The following is an 18,221-nucleotide window of genomic DNA, read 5'->3' on the forward strand; positions in this document are numbered from 1 at the left end:
CAGTGTCCTGTGTCCTTGAGTCACGGGACTCAGCCCCCCGCCCCCCAACAACACACCCTTCCCCATCGACCTGTGTCCCGGTGTGGAGGGCCTCACAACAGTGTCCCCCTCTGTGGGACCATCTTCTGCTCCAGCCCCCTCCCCTCCACATTCGCACTGGGAATGCTCACTGGCCCCTATGACCCCACCAGAGTCTGCAAACACAGGACTGTCACACCCAGGCCTCCATCCGACATCTCTGCTCAACAGTCACAAAGTCAAATTCGCTATGCAGCAATTCCTCCTCCTGGCAATTCTCGTTCTCTTCATGGCTGCATCTGGCCGTTCCACCCCCTCTTGACCCTGCTTCTCAGAGCCCCAGCTGGTACGAGTATAATTCCACAAACCCTCTGAAGCCTATCCCTGTAGGTCCAACTTCAGTATCCAAGGTCAGTACTCCTCGCTACCATTCCAGGTGACTCCCACCAGCCCCGGCCTCAACCTCAACGGTGCACCCACTGGGCCAGCTTCCCACAGGGATCTTCTCCTCCCACAGGATAAAGTCCAAAGAACTCAACCAGCATTCCAGGCCCTGCTCCAGTGTCGCTCTTACTTGCCTTCAAATCGGGTCTCTTGAGGTGCATCTCAGGGTTCTCCCCGTTTTGTTAGGAAGGAACGGCTGGCAGACAGTGTGAGCTCCATACCATGAGAAATGAACAGTGGGCAAAACTGATGATGCCGCAGGAGACAGACACAGACAGACCCACATAACGGCCGAAGCAAAGTCGAGGAAGCTACCAGGGCACTCAGGGACATGCTGCTGCTCAGCTCGAGAGCAGGCCGTGCACGGTTTTAGGTGCAGAAAGGTGAGCACACTGAATGGTGGAAGAGGATGGTGCTGCCATCTCCCCTGAGCTTCCAAGACACTTCGGTGTGTCTCAGGCACAAGCTCACGGCGTGTACTGCCTTGCCCGGCGCTGTTAACCTTCCATCCTAGACCTGAGTCTTAGTGCTGGCTCCGTCACTGGTGAGCCACTTAACCTCTCAGAGCCTCACCGTTCTTTGCCCTGAAACGAGGGATTTGGACATGTCGAGAATGTTCCTTCCAGGTCCACTCTGAGAATTAAAAGAACCAACATCCTCAAAGCTCTGAGCACAAAGGTGCAATGCAAAGTAAACGTGACCTTAGAGACAAGCACAGCCTCCCTACATGAAAATAGCAGTGAAAATAACATCACGTAGCACCCGATGTCCTAGCCCATTATGCTAACAAGCACTTACATGCGCCCTTTCCTTTTCCCTAATCCACACCTGATGAAATCAATGTGAATCCCATTCTGCAAAGAAGGAAACCGAAGCTCACAAAGGGTCAGTAACTTGCTTAAGATCACACAGGGCAGGGTGAGAAATGGGAAGTCTTACCCCAAGGCCATGCTTTGACCGGAACACTGTGCAGTCTACCTTGTGAGCCTGAGACCCAGACTAAATAAGCACCCACACAGGAAAGATTCTGTAAACCAAAGTATTATTAAAAATGGAGATTCTATGACGGTAGTTTGTGTGTACGAGCCTGGCAGTCTCCAGCAGACCTAGATGTCCACAGCATCCAGGTCAGGACCCAGTATTCCACAAATGCTTAGGGACTGGTTGCTGAATGAATCAACCGACCAGTATCTGGGGACAAAACATCCATTTCACCCTGGTTTTCTAACCAAGTACATGTATGATCAGACAAAAACTGAAAAAGAAGCTATTTTTTCCCACACAACCAGTGCTGCCTTTCTTGCATAGACCCACCCTGATCCCCTGGCCACCCCAGCACACTCACCCACTTGTTCCTGTGATTGACCTGGGCACCACTGGTTGCCAGGAAAAGAGCCGCTGCCTCATTCCCTGCTTCAGCCGCCCGCTGCAGTAAGCCATTCCCTGGGGGAGAGTGAGCACACTCGTTTCCATCTGCACAACAAGCCCCTCCTCGCCCACCTTCCACAACGGACAAACCCACACCCCACACCCACGTCCACACAGGCCCTCTCTGCATGTGGACGCAGACACCGGATAGGCCTGGGTGGAACAAAGACTTGGTATGGGAGTCGGGAGACATTCATTCTTTCAGAGTCTGCCACTGGACGCCGCCCAGGGCCAGAGGTGAGTTCCGTCTCCTGCCGAGGATGGGTTAGAACGCCGTTTCTCAGTAGTGGTGCTGCTGCCATTTTGGGCCAGGGGCTCTTTGTTGTGAGGGGTCTGTTCTGCATACGGTATGACAACTAGATGCCAACAGTACCCCCAGCCTTGCTGTAACAAGTATGTCTACAGATGTTGCCAAAAGTCCAGGGGAGGGGGACAGCTGTCTGAGAACCTCTGGACCTAGAACGACCATTTCGAAGACAATGTGAGCTGAAGTTCTACCAGAAAACGCCCTTTACATTTTATCCCTAAGGCCTTAAATATGTTTGTTCTTGGCTTAGAAATGTTTTGCTTAGCACTGTTTCCTAAATAAAAATCTTAGGAAAAAAAAACATTTATTTTCTTCTTTCCCTCATGGAATGTTTTTAGCCCCAAAGCATCGTTTCCCTTTCTATTAACATCCATTTCCTCTTCGGATAAACCCAGATTCTCATGTGCTACAGCTATGCTATTTGAAAACTCAAATTAAATACCAGGACTAAAAATAGGTAAAGAAATGGGACATGGCTAAAATCAACAACACAGGAAACAACAGGTGTTGGCGAGGATGTGGAGAAAGGGGAACCTCGTGCACTGTTGGTGGGAATGCAGACTGGTGCAGCCATCTGGAAAACAGCATGGAGGTTCCTCAGAAAGTTAAAAATAGAGCTACCCTAATTGCCCTACTAGGTATCTACCCAAAGAATACAAAAATACAGATCCGAAAGGGCATATGCACCCTGATGTTTATAGAAGCATTATCAACAATAGCCAAACTGCGGAAGGAGTCCAGATGTCCATCAACAGATGAACGGCTAAAGAAGATGTGGTATACACACACACACACACACACACACGCACGCACGCACACACAGTGGAATATTACTCAACCACCAGAAAGAATGAAATCTTGCCATTTGCAATGACATGGATGGACCTGGACTGTATTATGCTAAGCGAAATAAGCCATCAGAGAAAGAGAAATACGATATGATCTCACTCATGGAATTCAAGAAAGAAAACAGATGAACACAGGGGAAGGGGGAAAAGAAAAGAAGGAGAGATGGAAACAAACCATAAGAGACTCTTAATGACAGAGAACAAACAGGGTTGCTGCAGGGAGGCGGATGAGGGATGGGCATTAAAGAGGGCACTGGGTGTTGTATGTAACTAATGAATCACTGAATTCTAATCCAGAAACCAATATTGCGCTGTATGTTAACTACTTTAAAAAAAAAGAAAAAAGAAAAAAAAGAAATGGGACAAACGCTTTGTTTTCATGCCATTTTTCCTTTTCTCTCAGGGACTGTGATTCCACCCCTAGCTGAGAGCCACCCTAACTTAGAGACCCCTAATGAAGGTCCCATCTTCACTTCTGTAGTCATTCTGTGGCACACAAAACATGAACATGGGCCTCCCCATCAAATAAATAAAGATGACCTTCAACTGCTAAAACATTATGCTGAGGAACATGCATTCCATGTATAAGGACAATTGGAACAAGGAAAAAATAATAATCCTGAACTCGCACTAAAACTCAAAGTATATAAAGTAAAACTGACAGAACAAGCAAGACAACGGATAAATCCATAATCACAATGAAGAATTTTAATATACCTCCCAAAAGTGACAAATCAAGCAGTCTAACAGTAAGTTAATGTGTAAGATTTACACAGCATGATGAACACGCTTGATGCATGGACATAAGCAGAGACTAAGCAGGACATAAACAGTGAAAGAATGCACATTCTTAAGCGTCTGCCTTCGGCTCAGGTCATGATCCCAGGGTCCTGGGATCGGGTCCCACGTCAGGCTCCTTGCTCAGCAGGGAGCCTACTTCTCCCTCTCCTCCCTGCTCATGTTCTCTCTCGCTATCTCTGTCTCTCTCTCTAATAAATAAATAAAATCTTAACAAAAAAAATTCCACATTCTTGTCAAGTACGTATCAAGCTTTCATAAAAACTGGATCTGCAGGGTGCCTGGGTGGCTCAGTTGGTTGGGCGTCTGCCTTTGGCTCAAGTAATGATCCGGGAGTCCAGGGATCGAGTCCCGCACCAGGCTCCCTGCTCTGCAGGGAGTCTGTGTCTCCTTCCTCTCTGTCCCTCCCCCTGCTCCTTCTCTCTCCCTCACTCTCTCTCAAAATAAATAAATGTTAAAAATCTTTAAAATAAAAAGACCGGATCTGCAGGAACCTAACATTCAAGCCCTAAATATCAAAGAACTAATTTCGTATATAATGCAATGATCATATAATATGATTACATTAGGAAACAGTAAAATTATGGCCAATAACTACTATACCTTTGTAAATTAAGAGCAATTTAGTAACAATCTCATTTCCAGAGGGTTTTCCTGATCCCCCTGGTGTGGAGTGCCCTGCCTTTAGCTCTCATGTCACCAGAGGGGTGATTTAATTTGATCTTTATTTAAATTATTAACTTCTTTCAGGGAAAGGGCTGTTTAATATCCATCCTTTTTTGGCCCATTCCCCTCATCAATGACACCCACCCACGCTTTATACATAGCAATACAGATTACAATGGGATCCTTCTCCTTAAAATATTCCCATATTTTATTTAGTCAGATCAAGGAAATATCCCCATTAAAACAGTGGTTCTCAAAGTGTGGTTGTTGGATTCCTGGGGGATCCTGAGTGTCTTTCAGGGGCCCATGAGGTCAAAACTGTTCCCGTAACAGTAACGCTGGATATGTGCTCGTCCCCCAGCAGGTCACGCTAAGGCGTGAGCACAAATAAACAAGGAATCCCAGCATGTACCCGTAGTCAGTGCATTACTCTTTACCACCATGCACCAGCCAAAAAAGGGGCAGTTTCTTGATAAAGCAGTAAAAATTACTAAATTTCTTAAATTTCAACAAGTACCTGTCCTTTTAGAACTCTGTGTGACATTTCATTTGTAACTGGGAAAATCCAATAAAAGGATATTCATTTAGAAAATAGCTATGACTTTAGTAAACATCTGATAAGAAAAGCACAAAAAAAATAAATACATACATAAAATAAGATACATTTCTGTGTGACAAAGTAAGTAGCATGCATAAAACCGCATCCACGGCGTAACGAAGTCCCACAGTGGTCTCCAGGAAAGGCACGGCAGCTGCTGTTTAAGCTGCAAGCTAAGCTAGCAGTTTTCTTCATGGAACACAACTTTCATGAAAGAAGGACTGATTAACAAACTGGTTATTTAAACAGGAGTATCCGACAGACATTTTCCTGAAAATGAACAATGTGAGCCTATCTCTTTAAGAAAAACAACTGGCAATATTGTACCAAATGATAAAATTTGGATCTTGCCAGTGAGTATCAGAATTTTGGAAAACTTTTATCCAAAATTGCAAGTCTGCCAGCTTATCAACACTGGAAGACTCTTCTGATGAGATCACTGATGATATTAGCAAATGTCATTCCAAAATACACAAACATTTGGAAGATTGCTGTACTCAGTGAACCAGTACTTTTCAAATAATCAAGTCATGATGTTACAAAATCATGTATGGAGAAAAGGTCCATTCAAGCACAAATGGACCACGGATTTTCATACAGCAGAGTATGAAGAATTCACTGACACACTTTCAGATTCCACACTGCGACTGACCTTAAACTACCACTTGGTCAATTCTGCTTGCTATAGAATCTAAGAATCACATCCACACTTACCTGAGAAGGCTCTAAAATATGCCTCCCTCTTCCAGCTACGTAACTGTGTGAGGGAATGTTTTCTTCACATACTTTAACCAAAACAACCTTATCTCAAAAGGTTGAATACAGATCTGCATCCTGTATACAAGAAACCAGTCACTCTTCCAACTAATTGTGTTTTGAACATTCTTCTTCATAAAAAAATGCTATGTTAAACATATAATGGTTTGTTATTTTTTAAATTAATTAATACATCTTTTAAAAATTTCAGTTTTAATTTCTAAAATGTTACATACTGAAGTTATAACCCACCGAAACTAAAATACTTGGGGATATAATTTTTAAGAGTGTAAAAGGAGTTCTGAAGCTCACTGCACCAAATAAATGGAAGTGTTTCTGCTTAACAGACTCAGAGTCTGGCTGAACTTCTTCAAGCGTTAAGATTAAAAAAATAACTCAGGCTTTTACTGCAGTGCAAAGCACAGACTGATTCCCCTAATACTATGCCATTTGTTTTCTACCTTTCTGGTACAAGTGCTGACGTGATGTTTCATGGGCCCCCGGACCTGAGCCCCAGGCTCGGGGGGTCCACGTGTTACCTGTGACAGTGTCCGGCGCGTTCGTGTTGCTGCCCCTCTGGATGAGTCTGGCTGCAAAGCTGTTCTCATCAAATGAGGTCCCATTCACCACCGGGAGGTCTTCGAAGGGGTTCACCGAGTGGTCGGGAGACACGGTGACGTACTGCACCGCGAGCCACAGAGCCGTGCTGCCCTCGTGGTCTTTCAGTTCCAGATCCAGCCTGAAGTAAGAAGCAATGCGAACAGCACATACAGTCCTCTGCCAACAGCCTCATCGTCTCTTCATACACATTTTGAATGACAATTTCTCGCTGACTTTCACTCATTACCATTCACAACACTAAAAGACATTTTAAAGGAGCGGTGTCTCACGCATCAGCCCACCCTCCCGGCTGCTTTTCCAGCGCTCCACGTCCTACCGTTTGCACTGCAGCAACTGGCTGAACACACGTTCATTCCTGGCCACGATGCACGTGTGCAAGGGAGTCCTGTGCACGAGAGAGAAGAGGGGTCAACCCAGAACAGGCGTGGGTCAGGATGACCCACAGGAACCCCACGTTTCTGCAACAGTGTCTCTTTGTGCCCCAGCAAACAGCTTTCCAAAATCATGACCAAGTATCAAAGAATGAAAATGGACTTGCTTCTATGTCACCATTTAGTCAGTGGCCAAAAGGACAAGAACCAACAAAAGGAAGAGAGACATAAAATACTCTCCAGTTAAATGCTGACACTCCCTATTACTCATGTTCTTAAACGGTTTCTACACATGTACACCTATTTTCCCCACCTATCCTCCACAATTCTGAAAACAAATGTTTTTCTTCCTGTAACTCTGGGTTATGCTCGAACACAGCGCGGTAACAGGTAGGGACTGATGGGAGTGGCTTCTGACTGCCCTTCAATGCGTTTATGCAGCCCTCACGTGCCCTGAAGGACCCCCCCAACCCCCGGGACCCTTCTGAGGCATACGCCACCAGCGGCTGCTGCAGCCAGACAAAGTAAAATTAAAGATTCAACAGAAGGTAAAAAGGATGCAATTATTTCAGGAAATAAAGTAGTTATCACACGATAATGAGAGTTCAGAGACCCATCTGACTTAACTGTGGAATCCTTCCACACACGTCTATTTTCTTATTCTGACAACTGCACAGAACTCGGTTCTTATTTTGTGAGAGGCTTTTCCAAGGTATAAAATACTGAGCTGTGACTACAGAAAGTGGGTCCCACTTGTTGGAGGTCCCCTTCTGTGCCTCCCATACTGCCGCCCCAAAGATACACAGCCCTTCCGCAGACTCTAAACCACAAGGGGTCCTCAACAAGGTACCTCTGGCAAGAGGCCAAGGAACACAACGGCCGTCAGAGGTGTTGTGGGGAAGACATGCGCTCTGCCGAGAGCCGACCGAAGCCAGAGCAGTCACACCTAGTGAGAACTGGGTTTAACACACAGAATCTCCCAACAATCAGACCGCCTTGGGATGGAGTGTGCCCCACCAGCTCTGACAAAGATGCCGGGGCAAAGTTCCTTTGGAGCAACTGGACCACTGACCACTGGAACAAGACAGAAACTGCTTACGGATCCATGGACCTCAGCTCCCAGCAGGGAAATGATTTCCCCAACGCCCCTGAGCTTAGTCGTGCCTCTCATCTGTCTAACAAGCCAATGTCTGCGACTTCAATGAAAATCATCCTGAGCAACACGTCCCTGTCTGCTAGTTGTGTGTCCCAATAAAACACCATTGCGGAAACAGCACCAAGAGCAGACGCCTGACCCCACTTACCTGCCCTTGCTGTCCTGCATGTTGGGGTTGGCACCAGCCTGCAGAAGGGCCTCTGCGATCTGGGCCATCTCAGACATCACATCTGCCGAGTGTTTCTTCGCACTGTACAAAGCCACAAGGTGCAACGGTGTCTCCTGGGCACCCAACGTAGCAGCATTGACAAGGGCGCCATTCTTAATGAGGAAGGTGGCAGCAAAGAGATCTCCTTGAAAAGAAACAAAAAGGGTCACCCATGACAACACCAGGGCAAGCTACTGGCCAATGCTGCCTCGGAACGTCAGTAAGTGCAGACAAAGTAGAGGGACAACCAGGCATGTCTTAGCAGAAGAACCTCTGGGACACCTGTAAGTGGGAACTCGTCATCAAGATCACAAAGTCACATACTTGAATTCCAAAGGCTTCATTCAATTTCTGATTACCTGTTGTCATCTGTCCTGCCCCCTCACCTCAACATCACTATTAAGTACACCAGGCTTCTACACTTAATGGCCTCTCCTACTCATCAGCTCTCAAAGAGGGTTTCAAGATTCCCCCCCAACGTGGTTGATGCCCCTCTCTCATTTCCTGACCACAGTCTGCTCCTGAGCAACGCTTACCGCCAATCTGCTATACTTACATACAGGTTCCTGTTCCAAGTATGACCCTGTCTGATTGATTTATTGTGATTAAATGTTCTCAATCTATTACGTACAAACTAACAGTCTCAACAAGAAATTCTCAACTGAATATTTGAACCAAGAATCTGTACACATTATTCTTTACAAAAACTCCGCATGGTAAATTAAGTGGTTGTCAAAACAAAGCTTCCTCCTAAGTCCCCTCTGCTGCCCTAACTCTTGGAGCATTTACAGGTGCAAGAGTCTGCCTAGGACTACTTAAAAATACCAAATTAGTTCTGAATAACTTACATAAAATCCAGTAAGTTCGACAGCTCAAACTGCTGTCTTTGACTATTCACAGTGCTCTCTATGAGGAAACACAGAAACTACCTTGACACCCTGACAAAAGGCCAAGAATTAAGTTTACATAAAGATACTAAAGGTGGGGGCGCCTGGGTGGCTCAGTCGGTTAAGCAACTGCCTTCGGCTCAGGTCATGATCCTGGAGTCCCGGGATCGAGTCCCGCATCGGACTCCCTGCTCGGCGGGGAGTCTGCTTCTCCCTCTGACCCTCCCCCCTCTCATGTGCTCTCTCTCATTCTCTCTCTCTCAAATAAATAAAATCATGGGGCGCCTGGGTGGCTCAGTTGGTTAAGCGACTGCCTTCGGCTCAGGTCATGATCCTGGAGTCCCTGGATCGAGTCCCACATCAGGCTCCCTGCTCGGCAGGGAATCTGCTTCTCCCTCTGACCCTCCCCCCTCTCATGTGCTTGCTCTCTCTCATTCTCTCTCTCTCAAATAAATAAATAAAATCTTAAAAAAAAAAAAAAGATACTAAAGGTGTACAGTTCTGTAAAAACATGGCTAAATTCACAACCAAGTAATCTGACCATTTCAAAAATACTTGTGGAAAAGCAGTTAAAGTGTGCTTGTCAAGTTAACCTGGAGGATGATAGGGATTGAGCAAATAAATTTGCTGTAAGATTACTTAAAATTCAATCTTCCTTGGATTTAATTCCATGTACAACTGAAAGTATGCAAAAACACTCACTATACATAAAAAAGTATTGGGCTCCCAGCTCAGAGGAGAGTCTGCCTCTCTCTCTACCCCTCCCCACCCTCCCTGCTTATGCTCTCTCTCTAATAAATAAAACCTTAAAAAAAAAGAAAAGAAGGCAAGAATAGCAATGCATCATAAGATAATGAACTATTAACAAAGCAATCACCCAGTTACAAACGCACGATGCTTGCTTTGAGGCATTCTGTCTAGCTGGAGGGGAAGCAATGGTTTCTTCTGGGCACCTCCAAGCAGCACCAATGAGCTCACTGCAGGGAAGTCTTCAGAGCAAACTTCCTTCCCCTTCCGGGCCAGGTGTAACTCTGGCGGGTGTGACACAGCACTTCGCTAAGTCGTCCCAAAGGTACACCTGAGATTCAGAGCTACTTTCTGTAGCTTCTGTCTCCACTTCACCAAGGTCTATAGGATCAATTTCTTGCAAATCACACCCTTCTTCAGCTGGAAGATCCCCCAAAGGCTGCTCAGCGGACTTCCTACGTCTCATGCGTGTGCGCAGTCTTGGGATGGGCCAGGTTGTCGAAGGTGCCGCAGAACTTCTTTGCTACACAGATCATAGACAATGGTATTCTTTCCACAGCTGATCTGTTTTTGTCTTTGCATCCAGACATGTTCATCGATTCCTAATTCTGTTAGTGCTGTGGACAGATGTACGCTCCTTTGAATCCCAACCTCCAGACGATGATTTTCTCCTTTCAAAGTCACTTATGAGAAGTTTTCTTTTATATCTTGAAATATCATTCACCTTCAATTATACTTCTGCAGTCTCAACATCTAGAATAGGGCTTAGGATTTCAGGAGTAGCAAAGTTCTCAAGTCTGTTATCTGTATTCCTATGTTCCTTTTTTTTTTAAAGATTGTATTTATTTGAGAGAGAGAGAGAGAGAGAGCGCGCACAGGCGGGCAGGGGAAGGGGGCAGCAGGAGAGGGAGAGAATCCTCAAGTAGACTCCCCGCTGAGTGCGGAGCCTAACACAGGGCTCTGTACTTTCTTCCAAGGGGTCATCTTGCCAGAGAATGTCAGCTCTGGCATGGAGGTGCTCAGGCTGCCACAGCCCACTTAGATGCTGACTGATCCATTTCTGATTTTTCTTTGTACCTGCCACTATCTTATATAAAACAGGTACCAGGGAGATGTTTGGGAAGAAAACAGATTGGTCAAGGCTATGAGATCCTACTTCAACAGACTGGCTCTGATTCCAATCAATTATGACTTTAGGCAACTTCAGATTTCTCTAACCAGCCCCTTCTTTAGCCCTCGGTTTTTTCCTGGGGCCTGGGGGAAAGTGCAATCTTTACGAACATCACATGCAAAGGACCAAAAATCAGATTTCTTTACAAGGAGATATTGGTAGAGCTCTGAAAGAAACAGGTAATATGCACAGTGGGGGCTAGGCTGGGTCAGGGCATTGCTATTCATATACATATACACAGTGGGGTAGGAACAACAGAGATTCGGCCTAAGAGAGAATAAGCACAAACATTAGCAACAGAATACAACATCCCAGAGAAAGCCACTTACACTCTGGAAGTGAAAAGAAAATTCAGGATTGTTGGGATAAAGGGCCTTAAAATGAAAAGACTGATGTACACAATGCTGGGGGAGAGGTGGGGTATAGTTTCACACCTTTAAGCTCAGCACATATTCCAAACTAAGAGAGAGTAAAGCTAAAAGAAGACGGCTTGATGAAAAACTTAAAATACACCATACCTAGAGAAGATGAACCAGGCAAGACTGTCCACAGAAACAAGTGTGTAGGACAACCGACCAATGGCTGGACTGGGATGGAAGAGGGATAATAAAAAAAGACTTTCTATCTTAAGCCCTCTTAAAAGAATTATAGCTTTTAGATTAGATTTACTTGGATTAATAAGAGCCAAAGATTTTTTTCTTTACTTATACATATATATGCACAAAAATACATGCACCCCACACAAAAAGTTATTTAGGAATTACTGGAAATTGAAAACTGGGGACGTGTTAACATTAAAAGAAAGCCTATGGGTACACAATCTAGAGGGAAAAGACAATGGACATCAAAGAGCAGAACAAAGGGAGAGAATGGAAAACAGCAAACGCACCATTTATAAAGTTTCTGTCAGTAAGAAAACTTCTAACACCTCTCAGATTTCCATCAAAACCAATTACAATAAAAACCATTTGTTGCTTAAAAGTCGGTTATTCCATCAACCTCATTCGGCGGCACTACCAGGTAAACGAGGCATCTCGGTCATGACTTGTCCACATCAACGTATCCCTAACAACAACAACATCAAACCTAAACTCCACATGTAACTTTTCCCTGAGTGCAGCTTCTGGAGCAGGGTTGTGTTCAAGGAACCCAGTGACGTTCACCATGAACACAGCTGGCCTCATGCTGCCCCAGGTGGTGGTACCGTCTGTGAACAGACTGCAAGCAGTGAGCAGAACTGCTGATCACCAGGTATTTATTTGTAAACAGCAAGGAGCCACCTTCTTGCCCAGACCTCTGGCCACTTGTCTGCCTCCTGTGGACTCGTCCACAGACACCAGCTGCCCATGTCATTCTTCACAGAACTGACGGGTACAGATTCTAATGGGAGCCCAGAACCAGGCCCACCTCTCACATAAGAAAGATCTTTGCTCAAGTTACAGTGAACTTCAAGTAAAGTCGACAGTTAAAATTAAGCACATGACTCAATTTAATCACTTGGGAAGATCCACAGACCAACGGCTCAAGCTAAAGAAGGAAGAGGGCAAGAACCCCTATGGGAACTGGAGCTGGTGGTGGCACGGCGGCCGGGAGCTGCCCTACCACCCGGCAGTCACCATGCTGTGTGTGCTGCGAACACGGGGAAGCGGTAAGGACTCCCGCTCTGCGCAAGAGGAAGAGGAGACCCAGCGGTGACTAAGTGACAGGTCCAAGGCCCCCGAGTAGGTGCCCGCGCCAGGACTCCAACCCCGGCGCACTCTAGCTCCACTGACAGTACTCGGTCCCCCACGCTGCGCCCCCCTCTCCAGAGCCGGCAGCCATCAAGACAATGATACCTGCGCTGGCCTGCGCAGGCTCGCAGGCAACGGATCAATTCAGAGTGGAAGATTAAAGTGCCTGGAAATAAGCATCAAAAATGCATCGCCAATTCTTGGCAACTCTCGTAACTAAGCAATCACCAAGATATTTAATAACTCGTCAAAGATGCTTTTTCATCACACATAAGAACTTAACTCCCTAAGAGGAAAGAAACAGAACTCTGAGACTTCTTTTTTTTTTAAGCAACAAGTGCATTTGTTTCCAAAACAAACATCTCAGACACCACACAGTATGGGGAAAATAATTCCCCATGTGGTGGGAACCTTCCCCACTACACACACGCACACCCAGTGCGCTAAGCACCCAACGGCTCTGCACAGTGCAGAGTGCAGCCTGGGAAATGCATCTGCTCTCGACACCGACATACTCCAAGGAGCTCCTTCCCGACGATGAGCAACATTTTCCTCTCTGCCAGCCAGCAAGCTTAACACTCTAACACATGGCTTTGAGGGATGTTTATATTAAAACCTTTGCCCAAAAAGAGCAAAGCCATGGCTGCAACAGGACCATATCTGAAGTAACAACATTCCACCAGCTGAGAGCAACTCGTGAATTTTAATAGGATAGATATACAAATAATGACAGTACAATAACGATAGTAAATATAAGAATGACGGTATCATTGCACAATAACAGCATAAAAATAGAGCATAATAATGATGGTCGCATGATTGGAAGGGTGATCAGATGTGTGGAAATCAGTACATTCTGTCTTTGTTGTCCGCATGTAAACAAACTGGCCTTGGCCAAGCACTTCAGTTGGGTCATCTACAAAATGAAGACTTTGGCAGTTGTGACAGCTGTCACCGCATGCTGGAACTCTGCCTCTAGACAGCTTCTCACCCTGTCAGACAGGACTACTGTGAAGGAGCGGCAAGCAGGATCCATCCGGGACTTAAGAATCAACAAGGCCATGGGAAACATAAAACAAAAAAGGCGAGTATTTTCTTCCCTTGAAAAGTTAATTAAGATTAAAGTGTTTTGATCTTTCTTCTATCACTTCCACATTCTTCCCACTATGAATAACATACTCAAAATGCAGCTACAATCTCAAATAACCTTCCTAGAACAAAATGAAACTTCATCACTCTGCCATGACAGAAGTCTAACCTATAGGGTGCCTGGGTGGCTCAGATGGTTAAGCGTTTGCCTTCGGCTCAGGTCATGATCCTGGGGTCCTGGGATCGAGTCCCACATTGGGCTCCCTGCTCCTTGGGAGCCTGCTTCTCCCTCTGCCTCTCTCTCTCTCTCTGTCTCTCATGAATAAATAAATAAAATCTTTAAAAAAAAAAAGAAGTCTAACCTATACAAGTGAAAATTCTGAAGCCAAGAATTTTTTTAAATGTGCATGGTTTTGATCCTTTCCCTCTTTCATAATCCCTGATACAAGTAAAGTCCTCCTGGCACAAGTCCTCGAGAAAGTGACGCATGTCAACGGCTTACAAGTCCAAGGTCCTTCTGGAGGTGCCCTCTCCTTGGTCCTTCCTCTGGGGGCACTGCTGACCCCACAAGAGCCTAAGAAACATGGTACAGCCACTGGCTCCTCCTCCCACCGATCACAGATCCTACATCATGTGCAGACTGAAGAAGCTTTTCACAACGTGTGCAACAAGGTCAGAGAATCTTCAAAAATTACCCAGATTAAAGTAAAACTGCTCGCAGAGAGAAATACAAAGTAGACTGCTTCTCCCTACCTCTTTGGATTCCTTTGTGTAACAAGCTCCAGCCATTCTTGTCGACCATGTCCACGTCAGCCTTGTGGCTAACCAGGGTGGTGGCAATACTCTCCAGTCGTCGTGACAGGGCTAGATCTAAAGCTAGGTCTCCGTTATGATCCACTTCATTCAGCTTCCCAGGGAGCTGCACAGATAAATTTGTAAATTAGTAACCAGCCAGTAGAGAATACAACTGATTTTAATCTCTCTCCCAGGTGGACTCTTACATATCATCTTTTTATATAAATACCAAATCTTAGTGCTATAACACTACATACTCTCCAAATCCCAATGAATTCACAAACTTCTCTCGGGCCTCCTCAAGGCACATGCCTCCCAGGGAACAAAGAATTAATGGGATCACAGAGCAGACACAGACACCATGGAAGACAGTACAGGACCAAGAGGGAAATGCAGACAGTGTTGTAGGAGCACAAAGGCCAGGGCTGAGGGTCAGAGCCTGATGGGAACAGGCTAACTTCTTCATAAAAGACTGTGGCTTAATATCTAATTCCCCACACAGCACGATGTCTCCCAGATGCTGGACGCCCAGGATAACGCACACTATGCTCCCATCTGCCAAGAGCAACTGCATTTCTTCATAGGGCAGTGAAGTCAGCAGAGCAACAGCCCCTAAAGATGTCTATGTCCTAGTCCCGGGAAACTGTGCCACCATCCCCGACAAAAGGGACTTTGCAGATGTCATTAGGTTAAGGACCTTGAGGGAACGCATCCTGCATTATCCTGGAGGGACCCACCTAATCAAATGTGTCCTTAGGAGGGAAAGAGGGAAGCAGAAGAGCAGGTCAGAAAGATGTGACCCGAGCACTTGATGCACCGTCCCTGGCTCAGAAGGAGGAGGAATGTGGTGGCCTCCAGAGGCCAAGAAGAGCTCCCAGCCGAGAACCAGCAAGGAAACGGGGACGCTGGTCCTCTAACCACAAGGAAGTAAATTCTGCCAATACCCCAAACGATCAGGAAATGGATTCTCTCCTACAGTCTCCCAAGAGGAAGAAAGCCTGCCAACACCTGAACTACCGGTGGGTGAGGCCTGCACTAGACTTCCAACGACAACACTGTAAGATAAAACATTTGTGTTGTTTTTAGCCACTAGGTTTGTGGCGATTTCTTACAACAGCAAAAGAAAACTAAAGCAGGTTTTGGTACCTGGAAGTCAGGTACTGCTCCAACACGACCTACACACATGCAAGTGGCTTTGGAAATGGGCAGAGGCTGGAAGGGTTTTCAGGAGCGTAAGAGGAAAAGCTCAGACTGCCCTGAACAAACCACGCGCAGACGCGTGTACATCAGAGACCGTGCTGGTGATGGCTCAGAGGGAGTGGGGGGCATTTTAGAAAAAAACAAGCAATGTATGCTTTTGGGAAAAAGCAGCAACAGTACCTGTGAGTCCATCTCAATGAGATAGAGGAAGACCACATCCTCTCGCTCTACTTTGATCGCCTTGTGTAACGGGTACTCGGTCTTGGATTTGATCATTTTGTACAACAGCTGGGCACTCATGCTACTGAAGTCTTCCTTCCGCAGGTCGTCCTGAGGACCGAAGGACAGTGAAAAGCAGAGCAGACCCAACACACCAACGGTAACAACAACAGATGCTCACGAAGAAGCCCTCAGAATGTGTCTGGCCCTACTTTAAAGGGCTTGGCATTCCCCACCACTAGTTCACACATGAAGAAGGTCAAGTACGAAGGGGCTCAGTAACTCTTGCTCGGGTTCACACAGGGAGTAAAAGGCCGAGCCAGGAACCAGAGCCGGAACCGTCCACCGCAGCCCCACTGTGGGACAGCGACACTGTCACCCACCCAGGACACCGCAAGGAGCCCTCCAGGGGGGCGGGGAAAATAGGGTCCTCACCCCCTACAAAGATGGTAGCTGCGGAGTTCATCGGAATTTCCAGAGGTGAGTCCCCCCCAGTCACAGGTGGTCTCCACTACTGCAAATCTCTGTATTTCTATCTTAGCAGAAAGAATGCCACTCCTGTTTGAATTCTTTACAATCCAATTATTTTAGGCACCTTTTCTCACAACGTTGTTAAGTACAAAACAATTTGTAGGAACTAGCTTATAAAACATAGCACTAGACATGATTTTTTAAAAAATGCAAAGACAACAAAGCAATGCAAAAACTGTTCTTTATGACGAACACCTGCGAAGAAGAGCAAATCGAAACTTAACGATGCTCTCCGGGTGCTGGACAGCCCAGAGATGCCCTGAAACAGCACTGCTGAGCACCCCAGGCCTGCGGGCAGCTTCTGCAGACAGAGGGAGCAGGCAGGTGTCCCTCTGTTCCAAGCCTGTTTCTTAACCTGAACTAACTTCTGCCTCTCTACTCTCAAATGGGAATGAGACTTTCAGAGCCCAGAAGAATCTCACATGGCATCTAACCAAGTAGGAGCCAGAGAGGTAACTTTCCACAGAAGCAGGCCCGAGCCCAGGTCTCCGGCTTGCTGTGAGGGTGCTCTGCTCACACCCCTCAATCTCTCACTCACCCAATGACTGGCAATAATTTCTGCACAATAGTTCATCAGCGTGCTGGCACTCAGCTCCTCCGCAGTCTGATAGAAGCGAATACAATTCCTGACGTTCACCAGAGACATAACACTCTTCTCACATCTGCAAGAGAATATTAATGATGAACAGCATCATTAGGACAAACAGATTCATAAATGAACAAATCAAAGCTATAATTGGTATACTGGCAGTCTATGTCCAGTAACGCTAACGTACAAGATAAGCAGAGGAGTTAGGAATGATTTACAGCTGAGCTACCACATTTTAAAAGTACAAGAATTGCATTATACCACATTGACCATTCTGGTCAGAATCAAAATAACCTCTAAATAAACATGATAAGCATAACCCCCCCCCCCCCAACTGACTTATAAGTAATTCGATGAAACTCACTAATCATACACAGGCACCTGCAAAATGAAACACATGACAGGTCAAATTCACTCCTTTAATATTTAACTGTACAGGACATGGGTGCAGTTCCCACGAGCACAGCTCTGTTATGCCACCAGTGAGGCTTCAGATTAGCTTCAAACAGGAGGCTCTATGTTTGCTCAATAAATTAACATCTCCGAAAAGTTCTCCCGAAGGTGAACTGTACGGTATGTGAATTATCACTCAATAAAGCTGACACTTAAAAGCCCACTAGAAAATGGAGACACAACTGAGTTTCACCCATTATACCCACAGTATACACCCAGTGAACCCACAGCACACCCACAGATACCCAGGTACTGCCTGCCATCCTAACGTCCTACCGCAGGGACTACTGACTCATATTTGCAGAGGTCTTTGCAAAGCACTTTGACAGACAAATCCCCTTCTCCTTTCTGCTGCCAAATGACATTCGTACCAAGATACTCAAATGTGTTTCCCGAAGGCAGACATTTTGTTTCAACCAGCAGAAAACTTCATTTTTACCTCACCCTGGGGTCCCCAAAATGCCATTCACTACTCGGAAAGCGTGTAACTAGTAACCGACATGGCTTACGTAACATAAATTTACATTTACATAGAAGACCATGTCATCTTTTTTTTTTTTTTTTTTAAGATTTTATTTATTTGACAGAGAG

General features: G+C 45.8%; 1 protein-coding gene across 3 annotated transcripts in view; it reads right to left on the bottom strand.

The window, feature by feature from the left end:
* Positions 1-18,221, bottom strand: part of ANKFY1 (ankyrin repeat and FYVE domain containing 1) — an 85,520-nt gene that overhangs the window by 20,535 nt on the left and 46,764 nt on the right. For all 3 annotated transcript variants that reach the window (XR_004676344.1, XM_034989319.1, XM_034989320.1), the window contains exons 5-11: positions 17,127-17,250; positions 16,019-16,168; positions 14,597-14,762; positions 8,160-8,364; positions 6,801-6,869; positions 6,403-6,602; positions 1,808-1,905 (exon numbers count right to left, since the gene is read on the bottom strand). Coding sequence is in view for 2 of the 3 variants with exons in the window: in XM_034989319.1 (XP_034845210.1) it covers positions 1,808-1,905; positions 6,403-6,602; positions 6,801-6,869; positions 8,160-8,364; positions 14,597-14,762; positions 16,019-16,168; positions 17,127-17,250 (1,012 nt within the window). In the remaining variant the exon portion in view is untranslated. The remainder of the gene's footprint in view (positions 1-1,807; positions 1,906-6,402; positions 6,603-6,800; positions 6,870-8,159; positions 8,365-14,596; positions 14,763-16,018; positions 16,169-17,126; positions 17,251-18,221) is intronic.

The sequence above is a fragment of the Mirounga leonina genome, unplaced genomic scaffold (genome assembly GCF_011800145.1).
Source record: "Mirounga leonina isolate KUSES-001 unplaced genomic scaffold, KU_Mleo_1.0 Mir_488, whole genome shotgun sequence".
Lineage (NCBI taxonomy): Eukaryota > Metazoa > Chordata > Mammalia > Carnivora > Phocidae > Mirounga > Mirounga leonina.